The sequence below is a fragment of the Apaloderma vittatum genome, unplaced genomic scaffold, assembly GCF_000703405.1.
Source record: "Apaloderma vittatum isolate BGI_N311 unplaced genomic scaffold, ASM70340v1 scaffold20584, whole genome shotgun sequence".
Taxonomy (NCBI): domain Eukaryota; kingdom Metazoa; phylum Chordata; class Aves; order Trogoniformes; family Trogonidae; genus Apaloderma; species Apaloderma vittatum.
In genome coordinates this window covers 14,821-36,371 of record NW_009713513.1, presented here as the reverse complement: position 1 = coordinate 36,371, position 21,551 = coordinate 14,821, and the positions used below count along the sequence as shown (strand labels likewise).

General features: G+C 45.6%; 1 protein-coding gene across 1 annotated transcript in view; it reads left to right on the top strand.

The window, feature by feature from the left end:
- The window catches only part of LRIG1 (leucine-rich repeats and immunoglobulin-like domains 1), a gene marked incomplete at its 5' end in the record, with an annotated part of 53,026 nt that overhangs the window by 16,708 nt on the left and 14,767 nt on the right, over positions 1 to 21,551 (top strand). The window contains 6 exons of the mRNA XM_009868417.1: positions 6,699 to 6,836; positions 7,889 to 8,032; positions 10,234 to 10,377; positions 11,236 to 11,379; positions 16,133 to 16,276; positions 19,972 to 20,052. Coding sequence (XP_009866719.1) covers positions 6,699 to 6,836; positions 7,889 to 8,032; positions 10,234 to 10,377; positions 11,236 to 11,379; positions 16,133 to 16,276; positions 19,972 to 20,052 — 795 coding nt within the window. The remainder of the gene's footprint in view (positions 1 to 6,698; positions 6,837 to 7,888; positions 8,033 to 10,233; positions 10,378 to 11,235; positions 11,380 to 16,132; positions 16,277 to 19,971; positions 20,053 to 21,551) is intronic.

The following is a 21,551-nucleotide window of genomic DNA, read 5'->3' as shown; positions in this document are numbered from 1 at the left end:
ATTAGCAAGTCTCACCTCCCAGACCGCTTCCTGACTCTAAACATCCATGACCTGCAACAGAGAGACAATCACTTCACTGTAAAGTGTCGCATTTTTTCTACGCCTTCTTCCTTCAAAAAAAAATCCTAACCAACCTCCCCCAAAAAAATCCTTGTTGTTTTTTGAACCCGCTGTCTTGTCCCACCCTGCACATAGCTGCGGTTAGTTTGCTTCATGCTTGACCATCCTAAACGACCAACGTGGGGTGAGAACACAACCTGATGAATGAAAGCCCCCCAAAATATATCTGTTGTGAAGGTGATGTACAGCAGGTGGAGAAACATCTTTAGACTTTCTGCTGTGGTTTGATATAGTTGGAATAGCTCTGTCAGCCTCTTCTTGCTTTATGCTTATGTATGATGATTTTAAGTGAAAAATGGTGTAAAATGGTCATGGCTGTTATTTGGCACATCTTAGACATTTCTCTGAAGGAAGAGGGAAGATCCTGACATACAGCCTCAGGCAGACCTTGTAAACTTTTAAGGGGGATTTAGGATACCTAACACAAGCATTTATTTTGGTGGTATGTTAGGTGGTTTTTGGGTGGTGGTTTTTTTGTTGGGTGGTTGTTTTTTTTTGTGGCTGCCCCTAAAATGCAGTGGCTGCTTGCCCTGCCACTGCTCTGCTCTTGTTCTGCGTGCAGCCAGCACCTGAACAAACAGCTATATCTGCAGCAGCCTGGGAATCCGCCAGGATTCCTCGGGGAAGGAGTGACTCAGAGCATCTGAGAAAAGTGGGGGCTGCTTCCACGCGTCCCTGCTTCCTGCCCGGCCAATAACCCACGCAGCCTTGCTCCGAAAGGACAACGGGGCTGTTCCCAGAAGCAAACATGACCTGTGTGCGTTGGATAGAAACATATGTTCTTGTAATGGTACAAAATCTTGAGCCTCATGGATTATCCTGGCAAGGCTGACCTGACAGTGCGAAGTGTCTGACAGCCAGTGGGGGTTTCCCAGAGTATTTGGGAGGCATGAGGGCTTATGCACTTCAGCCAGCTGAGTCTTTCAGGAAGAGTCTTGTGAAGAACTAGAGGATGGTGTGCCACGGATTTCCAGCCCGTCACCTGAGCGTTCACTGCATCTGCTGCTGCAGAGATGGCTTCACTACTCCAAGGTGGATCTTTTACAAGTTACAGTACAGGAGAGGAATTTTTCTGCAGTGAGTCTTGGGAAGCAAAAGAGAAAAAAAACACGTTAGAATTATATAAGATCTGTATTGATAAACTTTATGAACAGTCAAAGCTGATGTCCGTCAGAAAAGGTTCTCATCTTTCCTTCTTTCCATACATTAATCATAATCATTTGGGACAGATCTTTGGTAATTGACTGTAATAAAGTGACTAGAACAAACAAATATTTCTGTTGCTGCTGTTGTAAACCCAGACGACTCTTCCAGATTATCAATTCCCCTTTTATCTTCTCAGGAAAATTGCTCAGGTACTGCATTCTACTCTAAAACTCTGATGGGCTAAAATCAGATGGCAGATCATCTAAGGTGATTAGTTTAGGAACCCATGTCTTGAATCTTCTTTAGTGTTTCTAGGAGGATCAATATTAGATCTCTGCCTTCTCTGAGCTGAGGAGATGTAAGGAGAGGAGGGCAGGTAGTTCCAGGCATGGGTTAGTCACAGTGAATGTGATCTGTCTGCTGGAGCAGTGCCTTTGATCTCGCTCTCTTTGCATGGTCTCTCTCTGACACCAAACCTTGCTTGTCCTTCAGTAACAAACCCCATAACTCTTTCTGGCTCCAGCATTTAGTTTCTTCAATACTTTCCCAGTATGGAACTATTAACCAAACCCTGAACTTTTTAATCTCGCTGTTTCTAGTCTTGTGATCTCCCTCGGATGCTAATTTTGAAAATGTGCTGGCGTAATAATAGAACCCTTCCCGAGGTGCAGAGCCTCTCTTTTGAAGCTTGATTTTATTTTTGATGCCTATAACAGGTGTTGGTTTAATGGGTTTGCTGTATTATGGCTTCTTTTTTTTTTTCTTTTTTTTTTTCGTGAGGCCGGCCAGCTTTGTAAGCTGACACTACATGAAGGCCAAGCATGTGACTTCTCCCTGCCTTTAGCCTCACTTCACACCAAACATTTGCGCTGCAGACTCCCAGCAGCCAAGGCAGCCTTAATTCAAGTTTTGTCTAAACCAGGAGGTTTTGAGCTGGTTGTATTTAAATCGGTCCAACCAAAGCCCCTTGTACATTCCCATCTGAGGGTCTACTTGCTTTGATTTTCTGCTGTCGGCTGTCTAACGGGTACAGCTGCTGAGGGGAAGTAAATGTGGCTCAAACGACAAAGGAGCGTGGTTGTGCTGCTCTCTGCATCGATTTCACACAAGTAGTTTGAAGCCACATTCTAAATTAAACTGATTAGTGTTCTCCAAAGGACAGGCTTGCTGCAAAGAAGAAGGTGAATTTTTCTCCCATTAGGTCTAGTGGAAAATGTTTTACAGACTGTTTATCAAATAAATATTCACAAAGACACTTCGAACGAGGAAACCGACCGGGATTAAAGTGTAACTTTACCTCTAAAATACAAGCTGAGATTCCTGGAAATGCTGCAAGCTTTTGACTTTGTGCCACCTGTTGTTTTCCTGCCACCCCCTTCAGCTCCCTCCTGACTTAGAGCAAACCCAAACACGCTTTGGCTTCGCTGGAACATTTTGCTTGTTTTTCTGTCTCGAAGCAGCCCGGAGGAGCGCTGAGTGTGCATTTGCTTCCTGCCCTGGTCCTCACAGGCTTGGTTCAGTGAAGAGCTGGCTGAGGTTAATCCAAATCTCCTGAAATCCTGCAGGGTCCATTCAAGCGTGGTGCCAAGGGCAGGGGCTGAGGGGCTGCACCGCCTGGGTGTGTTGAACCGGGGCGCAGGCAGGTGAAGCAGCAGTGGCTGGAAGGTCACTGCCCTCAGCGCAGCAGTCCCTGAACAAGTGCCCTAAGTCTGCAGCTCAGAGCATGAACATAAACCGTTGCTGACTTGGAGTTACTTCAGTGCGGCACCACGGTGTTACAGTTCAAGATCTGCATTAGCTGCGAACAAGCTGTCTCTGGGCATGAGGTTGGGTTTAGACTGGGAAGTTCAACTATTTTAGCCAGATCCTCCCAAATGGGCTTGGATGGGCTCCGTGTTTCCTGTGATTTCTTTGTCACTTGGGCTGGTTTTGCTCCAGCTTCTTAGCCCTCACTGGAAGTGGTCCTGCATCCTCTGAGTCTGGTAGTCCATTCCCATACACATCAGTAACCTAGAGGCAGAGAGGGGTTAAGAAACTTGCCCGAGGCAGATGAGTCAGTGCCAGAGCTGGGAATAGAAACCAAGAGACTTGGCTCCTGCTCATGGCTCTAATTGCACAATCTCACATTGAAGCCCTGTCATCGTGTACTCTTGAGGTAACACTGGCTGAAGTGAGACGGGAAAGCTCTTTCCAGGCTGTGATACCTAGGGAGTGGGTAAAGGAAGAGACTCTTGGAGGCAAATTGGTTGTGGAAGCACCAATAATTTGTGCTTTAAGGCCTGGTTTCGACAGTTGGTACTAAAATCTGATCCGCCACCTTTGAAGCCAGCAAAGTGTAAACTAAGGAGCTAGTTGGGAAAAATCCAGCCCTTTTCCAGTCACTGCTAAAGGGGAGTGGTAAAGTCATAACGTCACAGGTCTTTTTTCTGCAAAACACCCTTGCGATGGGATCGGGAACGAAGGCTGAAAGGATCCAAGTAATAACAGGAAGGGTTAACTGGCATTTCAGCTCTTACTGAAAGAATGAAAAGTTAAATGTAATCAAGCCAGTAAAAGGTTTGGACGATGTTGCGTTCATATCAGTTGCTGTGTGTAGGAAAAGTCAGCCAGGCTGGTTTTGTTTGAAGCGCGGTGCCTTGAGAGGGTGCAGCGCTTTGCAGGGAACTGTCTGACATTCCCCAGCTGGGACTGGCCGGGGATGGTGTTTGGAGCTGAGAGTTGCATTTGGAGTCGGCCCATGTTTGAAGGAGACAAAGAGAAGGAGAGAGAGAAGCCTGTTTTTTTCTTGTGTGAAATAGTGCATCCATCTAACCTGCCAGCTGTAGCACGTAAAAAGCAGGAGGGAAGCGAATGGAAGTCACCTGGAAACTGCAAACATGGCACAAGCAAAATAGTTCTTCCTTGTTGTCTTCGTCCCTTTTAAAAATCTGTCTTGTGGGACAGGCTGGGAGATCTGGCAGGCGGACAGATTGGATGTATGTTGAGTAACTAAAGCACAGAAATATTAATACTCTAAAAAAATAACATTGGCTTCCCAAGAGCACTTCGTATCCAAACTCGCTCTCTGCTCTCAGCCCCTTGCAGACTTAGCTGCCCTGTGCAGCGATTGTCAGGTAATTTATAGATTCTCCAGGTTCATTTGTACAAGCCTTCATTTCCTGTTAATCTGCAGCCAGATTCATCTCGGGCGTCACAGCTCAGATGAAATCAGAGTTGAACTCGCAGCCCCTGCTTCAGGAGCGCTCCAGAAAACATGCTTGAGGTTTGCTTTCACATATGTCTGTGTTGAGGTACTTTCCTGAATCAAGGTCACACATGCACTTAATGGACTCTCTTCTTTTGAGGAGGAAAAAAGATTGAAATTTTTGAACTTGCTGATTCTACTAATTGAGTTCATCACAGAAGAAACTAGTCCTTGAGCAAAAGAAATCCCCCTTGCCCATGTGTGTAGTTTATGAAGGTCACAAAATTCTGTTTGTAGTGAATTTTCCTGTATTTTAGTCTCACTGTAGCATAAATTCCTTGGACCGCTGTTACACTATGTGTAGGAATGTTAAAATTCAGCCTTTAGTCCTAGCTGTAAATGAATATTGGCCACTTGGATAGTAGCCATAGCATCGCCTTTTACACAGTCTGTGCCTGTAAACCATGGAACAACCAGTTCGAGGGCGTAAGTTATGACTTTTCCTTTGATTTTCGTGACAAATTTTTGCATCATATTAGCAGCACACTGCTATAATGGTATTAAATTTGTCCTTTGTGTTTTGTGAGCCTGCACTGAATTAATTAAGTATCATTTAAACTCTTTAGTCAAAGCGACATTTCTGTGATTGTTTCCTGAGAGTAGGTGAGGGTCACGTGCTGGCTGTTTAAAGGGGGAGTCTCCAGAAAGCAAATTGTTGTGGGGAATGCAGTTTTTTACCCTCTTTCTGTTACAGACACTGGCAAATGTGGGGCTGAAGCAATCTGGTTTTGATAACAGGAAGGGTAAAGGAGCAGCAGGTCACGGTGTGGCGAGCGGGTCCCTTGCCATGTGCTATTGGTGTTTTCTTTTGGGGGAGACGTTTTCTTTGAAAGGGGCTTGTCTGAACCCCTGGGAGAGCCTGAAATGTGGGTGAAGCCACGCTCCTGGGCACCCATAGATACCCATCGGCTTCAGTGCCGGGGAGGCTGTGATCGGCTCATCCGACAGTTTTTTGTTTCAAACAGCTGATGCTTTGTAGGGAGATCTGGGGCATCCTGGTTTGCGTTCAGGAGTGCTTTCACTGGCTCCTGTCTCTTCTGGTTACTCCGTGGGTAGCCAGCAGGATTAAGGCACAGTACTTGTCTGAACTCTCTCTACTCTTATTATTCAGCAAGTTTTCAAGTGTCTGGTGAGCGTCTCCGTTTGGAGTGCCTCACTTGCAGTCCTGCCAGTAACATCAGTCTAAATTCACATCAGGCATGGGCTCTACTTCTTGTGACTAATGCACGATGTATTCTTTTCATTGATTACTCTTCTCTCTACCAACTCAGGGCTGAAAAGAGTCAAAGGGGATTTTTAGTTAGATCTTGTTGACTACAGATGAGATTTATAAGTATTTAACTGTTTGATGGCTGCAGAAACCCGGAGGACAGCTTGTAATACTTTCTCTAAAGAAAAACACCAGAATGAATCCTTCAGGCTGGTAAGGCAGCAAACAGATGGTAGCTCCAGGGTTGGATCCTGCAGCTGGTGCTTAGGCAGAGCGCTGGCACTGCAGGGTTGTCCTGACTGCACAGTGGGACAAAGGTAGCAGAAGATGAGGAAATGTTTGCATGCCTTCTTACAGTATTTCTGTGTATTAAATGATGTTGTAACATAGTGCAAAGCTGAGAGTTTTCAGAAGAGTCCTTAGGAATTAAGGAAGTGATGTTTTGTAACTTTTGCTGAGATTGTATTTACTTTCTATTTCCTGATCTGAGATCACATTAACTTATCTATTTCCTGATCTGAAAATGCCATTCTCTGTATAAAACATTGGCAGATTGCTTAAACCATTGATCAGCACTCTTTGCCTATGGGATTAAAATCCAGCCCTGCAGCCTTTGCATGTAGCAAATCCATCCTACAAATCCAGAGCCGTACAAGGCTGAGCCCAAATTACTGGAAGAGAAACTGATTAATTGAGTAGGTAGTTCTGCAGGAGGGAGAAGTTTTGTACCATACCAGAAAAAGTGTCTGGAAACTTTCAAATAATGGTGAGCTAAGCTCGCTAGCCTTACGAACAGCACGGGGCTTAGGGAAGGTCTCTCTTGTAGGGATTTCTCCTGGGACAGCTGTTGAAGAAGCACCGTGAGCCTGGGTGTGTGAGCTCAGGGCCCAGCCCGTGGGCCTGACGGCAGCCTCGGATGTTCTTTCTGTTTTTCTGAGAGAACTAAATTGTCTCCATTTCTCCTCCTGACTGTTTCAGGCATCACAACAGGATCCGGGGCATTGAAGCAAGTCAACTGAAGCCCTACGTTGCCCTGGAAACGTTGGACCTGAGTTTCAATGACATCACGGAAATCCGAAACGGCTGCTTTCCGCAGGGACTTCACATAAAGGAGCTGTGAGTTTTTCTTGTTGGGAACAGCTTTTGTTGAGTTACCACAGCAGAGAAAAGGGCCTCAAATCCTCTCTAAAAAAAAGGAGAGGGAGTGAACTTAAAAAGTTCGGAGTTATTCATCAGACTTTTAAGTGCAAAGAAGAATTAAAAGGCAGCACGTTGCCCCTACTGTCCAGTTATTTTTTGAGCTCTGTCTTTTTGGTTTCTGATGTGTCTGTAAAGAATGCACATTGTTATTAAATGTGTTGCATGGGAATATTGCAACAGAGACAATGTATCCTGCGTCATTCAGGTGTGGGTGTCTTTACAGCTGGAAGCCTAGAAGCCAGAAAAGCTCTCTGGAGCAGACCTTTGTCTCCTCCCCAGCGGGAAGGGTGTAAGCTATTTCCCAAATCAGCCCTTGTGCATCTGGAAGCAGGGAGGGGGATGACTATGTCATCATCTAAGTGGCTACTGAATATTAAGAACAGAAATTTCTTATGGCTTGTTTGAAAAAAACAACCAACAGAGTAACGCCCACCCAATGGAGATGTTTGCCTGTTTAGGGAAACATATTAATCTGTGTTTAGGTACCTTTAAAGAGATGCAGACAGATAATCTGCTTGCACTCGAGTTTGCACCTATGTTTCTGCCTGTGTTTGTAAGAGGATATGAGATAGTGATGTAATAACTGAGGTTTGCCTGTTGTCCTGTGAAAACAGCCTCTGTGGCCAGTACTAGGGTCCAAATAAGAAACAGCCCTGGGGAAAGGGCAAAGGGAAAAATGGGGAATGCATAGAGTCATCCTGCATGGGAATATTCTCCAGTTTGTGGCTTCCACTCCCAGTTGCCTTGCTGAAGTAGGAGGGTGTCAGGGAGCTCTTGGAAAGTGCACAGCACTTCTCCCTGTTCATCGCACGGCTCTGGGAAAGGCACTGTGCTCTTTGTGCAGCCAGAAATCCAACTGATTTCAAGTCACCTCTGTAATTTCACCAGCCTGTCTGGAGACCAACTAAATGGTGATAAAAGGAGATTTCTGACAGAACTGTTAATTTTTCTGCTGTGATTTATTGCAGCTACCTGGGGAGCAACAGAATCAGCACTCTGGAGCCTGGTGCTTTTGATAGTCTGTCACGGTCCCTGCTAACACTTCGTCTGAGTAAAAACAGGATCACTCAGCTTCCTGTCAAGGCATTCAGACTACCCAGGCTAATACAACTGTGAGTAGAAATGTGCATTTTAATTAAGCTCAGCCGCACTTTACGAGAGACAAAATGTCCCTGAGGACATACACACCAAATGTCACCCTTCCTCACCTGCTATCTATAAAACTTAGAATGCACTATGCAGGAGTCCCCTGCCAGCCCTTTGGGAGAGGGTCCTTTTTGTCTTGTAACTATTGACTTTTTAGGCCATTCTTCTGATGTGGTGGGAAGGAAAGAGAAGGTTGCTGCAGCAGACACCAGTATCTCATGTGCTTGACAGCCTGAGACGAGTCCGTTCCCCTGAAAGGTGCTGGTGTCTGTGGTGTGAGAGACGTTTGGAAGATATTTTGGTTGCGAGTGACAGATCTCAGCTGCCATGTTAGTTTTTCAAGACCACACAGGTATCTTTATGTGGCAATAAAAAAGCAATGATGGAAGGTTGTTAAAAACTGTGTGGCGATAGCTGGGCAGAGAAAATAGCACTCTGAACAAGATAACACACACGTTGTTGTTCTGCAGGAGCTGTGTGGGGATGCATAGACATCTGCAGCTATAAATGTGCTTTTTTATGTGTAAAATGGTAGTACTAATGATTTAGCTTTTCCTTTCTGCTGCTGTTAGAGAAATGGGTCCAGCCCGAGGCCCACTGCAGTCTGTCCATCAAATTTGATAGGCAAAAGGTCAGCCTCTATCTGTTCACATAAATTCCACAAAAGCTGTTGGAACTCACACCTCTAAATGGTAACCTCCTGATGGAGGGACAAATCCTTAAGCCAAGATGTGACTAAGGAATTGGTGTGCATTTGTGCTTGCACACACGTAGGATTTATAGCCAATTTGGGATTGAAGAGTGTGATGCAATGGCGTATGCATCTCAAAAGTCAGTTGCCTCTCAGCTGGAAGTCGGTGTCCATTGACTGAGAGTTTGTAATCCACTGCTTTCATCAAAACTGTAATAAAAATGAGGGTCAATTCAATCTGCTGAGGAACACAGTTTTCACTGGAAGTTGAAGTAATTGATACTCTTCAAGAGTCTCACAGCTGGTTGCTTAACCCTATAGATAAACATGAACGGCTTGCAAGTTGTACAGGCTCGATGTGTTGTAGAATTTGTGTACAGTTCTTTTTCTGGCAAAGCAGAGTTCACTAATAGCCCGGGAAGCGCGGCAAGTCAAGAGTCTTTAGGCCTGCAAACTTGACTTTAATTGAACTCAGCTCCAGTGGAATTTCTACTCTGGGGTTTTCAGCTGTTAAAAAGTATGCTTAAAGGTTCTACGGCTTCCTTATCTATTCCAAAATAAGTTCTGATGTTGCAGCCTCCAGCTGGGGAACTACCTGTAGGTTAGTCTTCTCTGTGCAGAAAGGTGTCAGTTTTAAATGTCCATCTTCAGCTTCAGTGCATTGCATCGATGAAATTTTCCACTAACTTGATGGAACTGAGTTTTCACCTGGTATGTCTAGGTCTAGCAATACGTAAGACCATTTGATATAGGTCGGTAAAGTGTGCTGTGACAATGTTTTTATTGCTATTCAGAGAAAAAGTATTCCCAAAATTTCCCTCCCCACTCAGGGTGGGGGGGGGAATAAAATTTAATGAACCAAGTTGGAGCTCTTTGTATATACAAAATACCAAGACTGCCTTGTTATTGGAAACAACTTGTTTCATTCTTTATTAGTTTCTTATAGTAGAAAAAATATGAAATTTGTCAGGGGAACGGAAAGCTTACCTCTCAAACTTAGCCATAAAATTTCCTCTTGGGCTCACAGTTCTTACGGCACCCGCTTGTTTCAGAGAGCATTTGTACTGTGTGGTTACAAGTCCTGCAAAAAAATGGGTTATAAGGGAAATAATGCTGATGTTGGGCTATATTGGTTCACATGGTGTTTCTGAGAGAGGATGAAGTGCGAAAATGGATGAGAAGGATAAACAGCTTAAAAGAAATGCAGAGAGGGGAGGGATGAAGAGGGGCTGCCACGCTGTGTCTCTTATTTCTTGCAGCGAAAGTCTGTCCCAGGGTGAGTTTATTTAAGTGATCACACCCAGCTGACTTCCCTGGCTCACGCTGGGATTGAAAGTTTCCGGTGCGCTTCTGCCGTCTCCTGGGAACTGTTGACAGAGGAGTTGTTGGCATTGCTGTCCCCATTGTGTGCTGCACAGACGATTTCCTGAGAAAGAACTCGGATTTAATAAACTTGTATGGCCTTGGTGATTTTAGGGAGCTGAACCGGAATCGCATCCGCCTGATTGAAGGCCTGACGTTTGAGGGACTGGACAGCTTGGAAGTCCTCAAACTCCAGCGCAACAACATAAGCAGATTGACTGACGGGGCTTTCTGGGGTCTGGCCAAGATGCAAGTTCTGTAAGTTGGAGGGATGGGCTTTTTTTTTCCTTTGAACAGCCTAGACTTCACATGCTGTCATGTCCTTCTCTGTGTTTGAGCAAGGACTTCTGTCTGTGATAGACCTGTGGACACTTGTGCCAGTGCTCGTGCTTCTTTCCGTGTCTCCATGCACAAAGCTCTGCCCTGCCACAGCAGCTTCTCTATAGTTGACCCACAGCTTACTAAAGCTCATCGCTTTAGCAAGCGTTCAAGAAAAAAAGTCCCGTTTTTCAAGCTGTGCCGATATTCCTTTGAAAGTTTGATGATTTGGACATTCAGTAGGATCTCAAGTGGTCTTTAAATAAAAGATTGTCTGGCTTCTGCAAATTTGTTTTGACTGATACATGGAAAGTCTATGTTGCAGGCCTGATTATTCTGCCTCCTGGGATATCTAGAAATCAAGCTGACCCCAGTGATACCTTCTTTCCATAAGAGAGAACAAATTGAATAATTATTGCAGAGAAATGCTTGAAGTTTCCAACATGATGGGCTTTCAAGCATGTTTGCAAGGTCATAAGTGATCAAGGCAGTGTGTTTCTGGATGCTGCTGTCACATAGCTGAGACTCTGCAAATGCAAACTTGAGTGGGCTGCTTTAAGCCCAGTTTACTTGCAGTGGAGCATACCTTTGCAGTCACAGCTTGTTCTGGGCATTTCCTTTGTGTTCTCTTTGAATTTCCATCCTTCACTTGCACAAAAAATCCCCACACATGCATGTATCCACACGGGTACGTAGAAAGGTATGTAAAAACAGCTAAAATCCCACTTCTTGTTGGAAATTGTTCAGTATTCGCCCAGTGCTGCTTATCTGTCAATTACTTTTGATTTTCCTTTGCAGCCACCTGGAGTATAACAGCCTGACAGAAGTAAACAGTGGCTCGCTCTACGGCCTTTCGTCGCTGCACCAGCTTCACCTCAGTAACAACTCCATATCCCGCATCAACCGCGATGGCTGGAGCTTCTGTCAGAAGCTGCATGAGCTGTAAGTTGGTTTCGCTTGCGGTTGCTTGGACGGGGTTTGCTGCTGATGTACCTTCAGCAGGCAAGGGGAGTAAGGATTTTTCCCAATCGCATGGCTTACAGCTCCTGCTCTACCAACCTGCAGAAATGCAGGAACTGCGACCTCCTGTGTGATACCCTTGCTATTGGTGATGTGACCTTCAGAGAACCTGATGAAAATATGTTTGCACCAGAACCCACTAAAAGTACACGGTGCCAAAAGACCGGGAGAGTTTGTGATGTGCGGCTTGCCAACGCTTTTTAGCTAGCTAGGTAGCAGACGTGCACAGCTTGCTGTATAATGACTGTGCAGCCTGAAGGAAACTTTGCTTTATCCTCTATATTTACAAAGAACAATCACATTTTTAAGCGGCAAAGATTTGGCCCTTTAAAGGCAGTTCTCCTTGTTTCTCCTGCGTACAGTTTACCCTTCCTGTAGGGCTTAGTTGTTGAAAAGTAAATACATTGGCTTTGCTCCCTTGAGATTTCCAGCTGTGAATACAGCCCCTCTGATAAATGAAAGAAAGCGTTACAGCTGAGGACAGCCCCACAGGGGTGTCTTTTGGGTCTATGGTGCTGCTTAATGCCTTTTTGAAGAGACACATGTGGATGCTTGGCAGTATTTGCAGAAGTACCTGTCATCCCCTCGGTGGGACTGTGGAAAGACTCTTTTTTTTCTTTGGAGAACTTGGTACATGTGGTTAGCGGAACTGTTAATTCCTTCTGCTTGGTGCTTGGAAATCTCTTGTTAAGCGTTGTTAAGGATTCTCCTATCCACCAAAAAGCAGCTTCCTGCTTTCAGAGGCCTCACTCTGGACTTAGACTAAAGGTCACTCTCTGCCTACGCAGCTGTGAGTGCCTTGTCTTTTGGGATGTGCATTCAGAGATAGGTGGACATACCATTACTTTTAAGGTTAGAAGCTGTAAAATTAACATGTTAGCCTAGTGAGCAGCTGTCACCTTCTGTTGAACCCAAATTACTCATTCAGATGTGAATTATTTTGGTGGAAAGGAAGGAAATACTTTAATTTTGGTTTTAGTTAAATCCATATGTGATTGTTTAATTGCCTAATTTTTCAAATGCTATGAATCTGCACATGCCTAAAGGGCTCCTTTGCTTGGCACAGCGCTGTAGGCAGCTACAGTTCCCTCACGTGCGTATCCTCAAGTGGTATTTTACTCGGTTAAGGCAGTGTCAGTGCAGGAATCTTAAAGGCAACGGATCAGAATCAGGATCGTGCTCTACCTACTGCTCCTCCCGTGTTCATCTTAAACCTGAAGCATGAAAAAAGGAGAGTCTGCCTTCTTAAGGCACTCACAGTTGGATCCTTGGAACAGCCAAATTTGGATCACTGCACTGTGTTAGCACAGCTCTGGGAGCTTTCTGCTCTCAGGGACCCAATATCTGTTGTCTGTGTTGAACCTTCATTTCAGCCTTGGTTCCCATGGGATGAGTAAGCTCCATCCACATCTTGCAGAGCTAACATCAGCGCTTTTAGGGAGAACCGTGCTTGTCTTCTACCTGACGCTGTTTTGCAAAAACTGAAGGTTTGAATTGGAGGTTGCAAATCATGCTGAGTCCTTTATTTATAAAGTATGGATTGGGATCTCTTGCCAAAAAGTAGTGCTAGCAGAGAGCTGTCCTGGCTTAGAGGCCATCCTCTGCAGTACCTGCAGAAACCCTGTCCAGGACTTGATTGCTCTGATGCGAAATGGGGTAGATTTGGAAAATGCTTGATGGTGCGAGGTGGTAGGAGCCATTGGGGCATGCTCGGCCTGACAGACAGGATTGTGTTAGAATGTGAGGCTAGATGCAACAGCTGAGATTCGAAAGGCAATTATGTGGGTGTAGGCACACATATCTGCAAAATATTACAAGCTCTTGCAGGTGTTGCCTTTAGGGTAAGGCTGCTGCAGGGAGCCATCAGATACACCGAACTGAAACTCCCACAGCCAGAGAGTGTTTGTAGGAGAGGTCTGCTCTGGAATTGAAGGGTGAGGACAGGAAGCACTAGATACACCTAGCCTGCCCCTGTGCACTTTGAATGTGTACATTTCATTCCTTATTAAAAGATCCTTGCTTACCTCCCCTGTTGCTAAATCTACTGGGTTTCAGTTATCAGAAAACACTGTCTGTGGTTGTACATGGAATGAATTTCAAAGTCCTTAACCCAATAAAGAGAGGTGGCCAGACCCCTGCTTATGTGTGCGAAGGAAGGAGGTGGTCGTCTGAAAGATGAATTGGTCTCTCCTTAGGTTGTTGGGAGACAGCGTGATCCCAAGGCTGAGATCTGATAACAAGAGATTTCTTGCCTTGTTATGGGCTTGAGAGAGAGCTGATTATGTTCACCAGTCAGGTGCTAGGGCATCATGGAAAACCATCCACAGTGGGAGCATAAGATTTCATCAGAGGTAAACGATGACTTGGCTGCTGGGTCTTTCTTTTTACTTTTCACCTATAGTTTGGTCAGTGGGAATGAAAAGTGTTGGATGTACCTCGTCCACGAGAGAGATGACAAGGTAGGGGAAGCAGCAGAGACTGGCTGACTTCTCTCAACCCAGATAATCCAACCTGCCCAGGAGGGAAATGTACCAGTTTGCAAACCGGCCTGTCCCGTTGGTGAGAAGCAGAGCCCTTGCTGTTGAAAGAAGCCGTTTGCTGGGTGCCTTAGCAGCTGAAACCTTCCATCTGGTTGCAGACATGGAGTCTTCTAAACGCTGCCACTGTCCATCCACCTTGAGGTGACATCAGAAGGAACAGAGGGGAACATGTCTTCACCAGTTGTGGCAGGAACTCCTCTGTGTAGAATCAAAAGGAGCTTTTTTCTTCTTCCTCAGCCATGTTTAGGGTTGCTTTTGAACGCCTTTACTTTCTTTTTTTTTAAAGCTAAGTTCTTTAATCGCAGGTGAGGATATAATTTTGACTGGATGCCAGGTCTTCATAAGTAATGCTGCAACTTCTTTAGGAATGAAAGTATGTTGTCCCATACCTTCTTCAAACTCATTAATCTTTGCTGAGTTTTTTTCCAAAGCTTGCCCTCTGCCCGCTCACACAGCTAAAAGATAGACAGCTCATTTGCCAAGTAAATGACTCTCGGTGCTTTGGAATATGTGTCTGTTTTGACTTAGGTTTTGGCTTTGCAGTGACTGTCATGCAAGGCCTAGACAGATTTTTAAGCAGACTCATTAACAGGCAGTACTAGAAGAGGAATTTGGAGGTTTGGAATTCAGATTTTTTTTTTTCCTTGTTATCTGTACAATTAAGAATTTCAGGGCTTGTTCAAAGCTGCATAACTCCACTTTTTGAAAAGTTCACCCTCACATCTTTTGAAGTGCCCTTTGTAAAGAGATAAGCTTGAGAAAATTTGAGCAGAGGTATGTATCATCAGAGATGACGATGATGCAGCCAAATGCCACTTTCCGTTCCCCACCTGTCATTGTGCCAGCAATTTAAAACTGAGGCTCTTGCTGGTCGCTCTCCCCTGCCAGTAGCTCTGCAGGGCTTACCCAGCTGCAGGGACATCCAGAAATCAGGAGGAATATACTTGCAGCAGGGAGCTGCAGGTGAATTCTTCAGGCTGAAGATGACTGGATGATTCTGCCTGCTGCAAATGAGGAGGTCCCTCATTTGATGAGCCAAGCCAACCTTCAATGTCAGCAATGCTTTACTGCTTGCATTGAAGGTGGTTGCATAGCACGTGAGGTGTCTGCAGTGGCTCGTAGCTTCCCCTGCCCTGCCCTCGGTGTCAAGTCTCAGACGCCTCAGCTGCATCTTGGCTGGGAGAGAAAAACAACTTTCTTCCCACCAGCTTCCAAACTGCAACAGGAGCAGCGCTTAAAAAAAATCTCCAAACACAGAGATAATACAGGCAAGAGGAGGAGATGGATAGAAAACTAGGGAAAAAAAGCGACCCTCCAATATTAGTCATTTGCAGAGAAGATTTCAAGGCCCATGTATGCTCCTTGACAAAGGGGAGCGGGAGGGAAGATGGCTGGTTTACAACAGATACCTCTTTCCTGTGCATGAAAGGAAGCGTTCGATTGCCTTGTGGTGAAATGCTTTTGGCTCCTGACTGGGACAGAGCGGGCTGTGAAGACACCCACGCCCAGCCGCCTGGGGCTTGCTGCACGCAAGTGCGGAACGATAAGGCACCTCCTCAGTACCGAGGCCTGGACCCTGCCAAGAGCGCATGTGAACTTCAAAATCCATCCGTTTGACGTCACTTCTCCACCTCGAAGGGTGTGGGGAAGGAGGCGGCTGCTTTTTCCTGTAAGCCTTGGAGAGAGTCCAAATGGGAGTGAGGATTGAGCGTAAGGAGGGCTAATACCCAAGAGTCACCTGTACAGCTGGGGACAGAGGAGGAGTGGGGCTCCCAGGCCCTAACCGAGCCGTACAGGAGAAGGAGAAGCTCGTCCCTGCTCTGACTGACAGCACATGTGTGTTGGGTTATTGCTCTCATTCGCTTCTGGAGGAGGCTCTCTCTGTTGCCTGTACAGGTGACTTCCCTAGAGCTGGGTGCTGAATGCCTTCTGCTCCCTTATGATCATGCAGGCTGCTCCGTGGGTGTCGTGTGGGAATATCTGCACACTGCAGTCTTGTCTCCCAATCCAGCTGGGTGTGCCCACCCAATACGTATCGCCTCTTGTAAGGAGGCAGGCGCTGGTTGGCACAGAGGAATTTGGAAAATACTGATGAGATCGACAAGGGCTGTTGTGTTTTGGTTTTTTTTCCTCAGAATACTGTCTTACAACAACCTAACCAGGCTGGATGAGGGAAGCTTGGCAGACCTGGGGGGACTGCATGTACTACGGCTGAGCCACAATTCCATCAACCACATTGCAGAAGGTGCTTTCAAGGGACTCAAGAACCTTCGTGTCCTGTAAGTTTCTCCCGGTTTTTGCCAGCTAACACACCAGTCTTCCCTGAGCTGATTGTCCTCTGCCAAACTGTTCTGCTTTGCAGTTGCTTTGGGTGCCTGTGTCCTCAAACTCCCCTACATGCTGCTCTGTTGTTTTAGCAGCTGTCGTGTTTACCCCATTATTCAACTTTAGTGAACTTGTGGGTTTTTAATTAAGAGTAGTTAGACTTGCAGTTGGACTGCTCGGTGTTGTAGGGTGCTTTCTGAGTAGAGGACTCGAGAGTAAAAATAGAGGAGTGCAGGACAGGATCCTGAATGTAGTCCAGCTGAACAAAAGTCCTTCCAGCTAATAGCAGAATTTCTCTTGCTTGTATTGATTATAAGTGAAATTCTTAGAAGAAACAAGCAATGGTAAAACAAAGAAATTCAGAGGTTGAACCTGGGATCTGATTGTACCAGAAGTGTAATGATATGTGAAGGTTCACCCAGTCTTGGGTCCAACCATGGGAGCAAGAAGCTGCTGCAGGTACCATGAGAGTAACCAGAAGCATTTCTCTTGAATGCAAAATTGGGCTCACTTGAGTCATGAAATGTTGTTGCCCTGATTTTCATGATAACCCCTGAACAACAAAAAAGTTGCCATGCTATCAAACAGTTTTGTGTGTCCTGAGAGTGAATTGCAAAATGATTCATCCAGTGGTATCTGCAGCCATTTACCAGAGACTTAAATTTTAATGTCACTGACACAGCGTAATACCTGGGAATGTGGCACTGGAAATGAGCTTCCCAGTCCAGATACCAAATGTATAAGATCTTAGGGCTAGCAGAGACCGTTGTACAGCTCCATCCGACCTCCGCTGGGATGCCAGCTCTAGACTTGAACTGTTACTCGCTGTTAAACCCAAGAGCTGTGTTGGACTGAAGTACATTTGAACTTCCCTTAAAAACATCAGAAGATGGGGAATCCAGTTCTAATGACTATCCATTCCTGGAGCTGTGTTGCCTCTATCTCCTTTATGTGTACCTGCTGCCTGCTCTCCTCCCCTTTGCAGAGCTGGCGGGCTCAGCACCTTCAGCTGGCACACCACGACGTTCTCACAGTCTCTCTTACAGCACTGTCTTGCTCCCAGGCTGCTTGAGTTCAGCAGACTGATTTCATTCTTCTCTCGAAGGGAAAAAACCACACTTTGATACTTTTCTTCCTCTTCAGAACCCCATTGTGGCCTGAGTAATTGAAAGGAACTGGGAACAGAGAGATCTCCCCTCTTTACAGTACTTTTTCCATCTTACTCTTTCCTTTATTGAAGTTCACAGTGAAGGAAGTGACTGGAAAGAGAGTTTGGGTTTTGTTTGCTTTTTTTTGTCCCCCTCCTCCTTTTTTTAAACTTAAGCCAAAGCCTTTCAGCCACTGGGCATTCAGAACAGGACCTCTCTGAAGCAGCTGTCAAGACCGGAACTAAAGGTTTCCAAAGAAAAATGGAGGGGAAGGGGAGCCAGTAGTTCTCTTTGCTCTGCAGTGAATGTGGAGCCTCTTTTATGTCTAGGGCAGAGGGGGGAGGAGTGTGTGAGCGAGCTCTAATTTAATAAAGAGAAAGGCCTATTGGGTCCTGCACCTGGTGAAAAAGACCCGAGCATGCTTTAATTATGGCCTATTGTTTGGGAGCTTTTGGTGGGTGTGAAACTGCTGAAATGTGGAGCTATTCAAATAGAGGTCAGGCCCAGGGACCTCCGAGCACAATGATTAACAAGGCTGCAAGCATTCAAGCTCAGCCAGCCAGAAAGAATAGGAAATTGGCAACAGGGGCTGGGAGAAGACTTTGAATACAAAGAGAGCTAGGCCAAAATACCCTTCTTTTGCCCCTCTCTCTCTATTTTCACTCATTTGTTAAAAAGGTTTTTATTCCTCCTTTCTAACACTAAACCTTTGAGTTGCCTCTGGATGAACAAGCAATACCGTTTTCTTTTCCTTTTTCAAGAAAACACAATGCATGGCAGTCAATTAATAAAAGTGTGTGTCAGAGAGCTCCTACAGGCTGTTCCCACTTGTCTGTCTGCCATGGGAAAGGGTTTGCTGGTCCAAAGACCGGTAGCCTGTGGTGGAACTGAAGAGGAGAAATGTCTGAGAAGGGATTTGCCCTGAAAAAACAAACACAACAACGGGCATTGGCTTGGCAACTATAGGGGAAGTTTAGAAACTCGGCTCCAGGAGGTTGTATTTGCTCCTGCCCCGCTCAGATAGCACTGAAAATGTCAGCACGTCAAAGCGTTTCTCCTGGACTTGTCTCTTAAGCCACTAGAGCATTATGTGCGCCCACACCCTGCGGGGATATGGGGGTTTTATCCATCCTTTTGGCAGAGACCAACCCCCAGAGTCCCCTGACATCCACAGTGATGCTGGCTAAGGCCAGGCTTCCCCAGGGACAGGAGATGGAGGTCTCACACTGCAGCCCCCTGAGGAATGGGAAATGGCAGGTTTTGGCCATTTCCCTTCACATCTTCAGTTCACACACCAGTGCTGAGAAACAAGCAGAGGCTGCTGCCAGCCTGGATGCCGGGAGGAAACATCTCAGCCCCATCTCGGCTGATGAGAACCACGCCAAGAGTGAAACCGTGGGGTCTTTTAAATTTCTGTTCCCTCCTTGTGGATTATTGTGTGGTTGTAATGCATAGCCCAGAAACTACACTATGATGCCCGTGCCTAGAATGTTGCAAAATGCAGGAGATTTTGCTTAGTTATGGTGATGTGTTCTTTACTTTTTTGGTCTTAATATTTTTTAACTGGAAGTGTTCTGATTGTCATCCTCAAAAGGTGCGAAAGGAGTACCTGAGGGTTCAGGAGGTTATCTGGATAGTTAAGTTTGCTTTGTTTTTGGGTTTTGCTACGTTTTAAATCACGGTGATGTAACAAAACCAACAAAGTCTGTTTATTTTTTCTTTCTTTTTACTGAACATTAGAAATGATAAATTTCTGTCTGTGTTGGTGGGTATTCATTGCTAGCTGGAATTAAAGCTAGGAGGGAAGGATTTTTAAACAGACTGTTTAAACAGCTTTTGTGGATCTCTGTGTTTGTTCTGTGTGCTTGTTCTTCTTCAGACCCCTTTGACTCTTGTAATTGATAGTCAATTTGAAAGCCAAAAGAAGCTAACAAAAAGGAATTCTTACTCATTTTTTTTTAAAAGTGGTTATACAGTTAGACTTGTGTAGGGATAATGGTTGTTGACCTTTTAAGTTCATTACCAGAAAAAAAATGCACCAAAATACACCAGATCATCTTCCTAAGATATAACTTCGACAAATACATGTATATATGGGACTAGCCAAAGTTATCTTAATTCCCGATAGCATTTAAGGACAGCTCTTTCTTTCAGTTTAGTTTTGCAACTTTCTTTTTTCTCCTTTTGTTTGGATGCACAGAATTAAAAAAGGACTGAAACCTACTTGTTAAGAAGTAGCTCTGGCACTGCTGCTGTCTCCGAAAGAGAGGGTTTCAGCCAGGAAAAAGCTGGGGCTCTTCTTGGAATGCACCATCTCAGCATGGGTCAGTGTAGGAAAAGTAATTAGTGCTGCTTTGCTGCCAGACTCTTCTTTTTGCTGATAACTGTCAGGAGAAAGCGGGAAGCTCTTGGTGTGGTGCTCTCAAACTTTCTGCCATTTGTTTTTAACGATGAGTCTAGGACTAAGACACTGATTATGAGCTCTCTTGTCCTCTCCCCAGGGAACTGGACCACAACGACATCTCGGGTACAATAGAAGATACCAACGGAGCCTTTACAGGGCTGGAAAACCTCAGCAAGCTGTGAGTATCCCTGGGTTTGAAGTTCCCGCAGTTGGGATGTGTGCCTGTGTGGGGCTGGGTCTCTCCCCTCTGACACAGCCTTCCTCCACTTTGGAACAAGAAAAAAAACCAACAGAAAATCTGAGATGCGCTAGTTTTGCAGGCTCGCTTCAAGAGTGCGAAGGCAGTTATCAAGCACTTGGGGTTCTAAGCAGATATGAGGCGATTCTAGTCCTTTTTAAGTGATGAACAGACCGTGCCACAAACTGTAGGTTTGTTTTCATCTATAAGATTCAGCACAACTGTTCCTTGCTTCTAAAAGTGAACAGCAACAAAAAAGACCCCTTGCAATCTTCAGCAAAGCACCGAATGATGCAGCAAATAACAATAAACAGAAGAGAAAAATCACCCCGTTTCCTGTTACAACAGAGGATTTGAAACAGGACTCGTTTCTGTGGGATACTCTGTCTGAGAGTGATCTTTTGGGCTTGCTTCCATGTGCAGCAACAATAAAAGGCACCATGGGGCATAGGCTCTTAAAGAGATAAAAAGAAACCTAAGGCAAGCATGCGCCTTGCAAATGTTTATAGCTTGCTTGGCCTTCGCCAGTATTTTCACATTGCTCTGCGCTTGTTCATCTTCTACTTGAAATCGGCTCTATAAATCAGCCCTGTCGGGGAAGGCTCTGATGGCTTGTGACAAATCAAGAGTCTTTCTAATCATTACCTCTTGCCTTTGTTTAAGTTCTCAGCACCCCCCCATCACGCTGTCTCTGATGCCGAGATGGCACAGCCAGAGGTGCAGTAAAAGTACCTCGATGGATAGCAGATGGCTGGAATGGATCCTGGCGGGCGGTATATTGTCACGCTCTCATTAGAGACTCCTAGGGGAGTGGGAAGAGCCGTGGCAGGATTCGTGGGGACCTAGTGCTTAGCTGGAAAAGGAAAATATGAAGGCACAGACATAGATGGCAGTTGATTATTGCTGAGGGGAGTCACTGGATCCAAGGAGAATTGAACCAAGTTGTAGCTGCGTGTAATGTGAGGCAGAAGGCTGAGGACTTACGGACTGGAGGAATCAGGCAGGGAGGTAGAAGTGTGGGAGAGAGAGGGGCCAGTAGGAATTGCTGTGCACGTGGAGTCAGGAAATCTTCCCACGAGTAGCTAGGAAAAAAGCAGAGGAGTAGATGTGGTGGCTGGGAGAGTCCTTGGCTGCTGTTGCTGACGTCTTTGGTTTGTCTGAAAAAAACCAGGGAAACCATGTGAGCGGCTAGAAGGCGGGAGCAGAGGCTGTGTCCAGAGGGATTTGCAGGCTGTAGGATCGTGAGTGCGTAGCGCTGCTCTGACAAGGGCGAGAAGGTGGAGGAAAGGAGCCGAGGAGGCAAGACCTGTCCTGCAGGGACATCCACCATAGGGCATCCCTCCAATGTAGCCAGTGGCATGGGAGCAAAAGTGGGGGTCCCAGGTGACTGGGACACGTTAGGAATGCTGGGCACAGCTATCACAAGAGAGGTGAAAAAG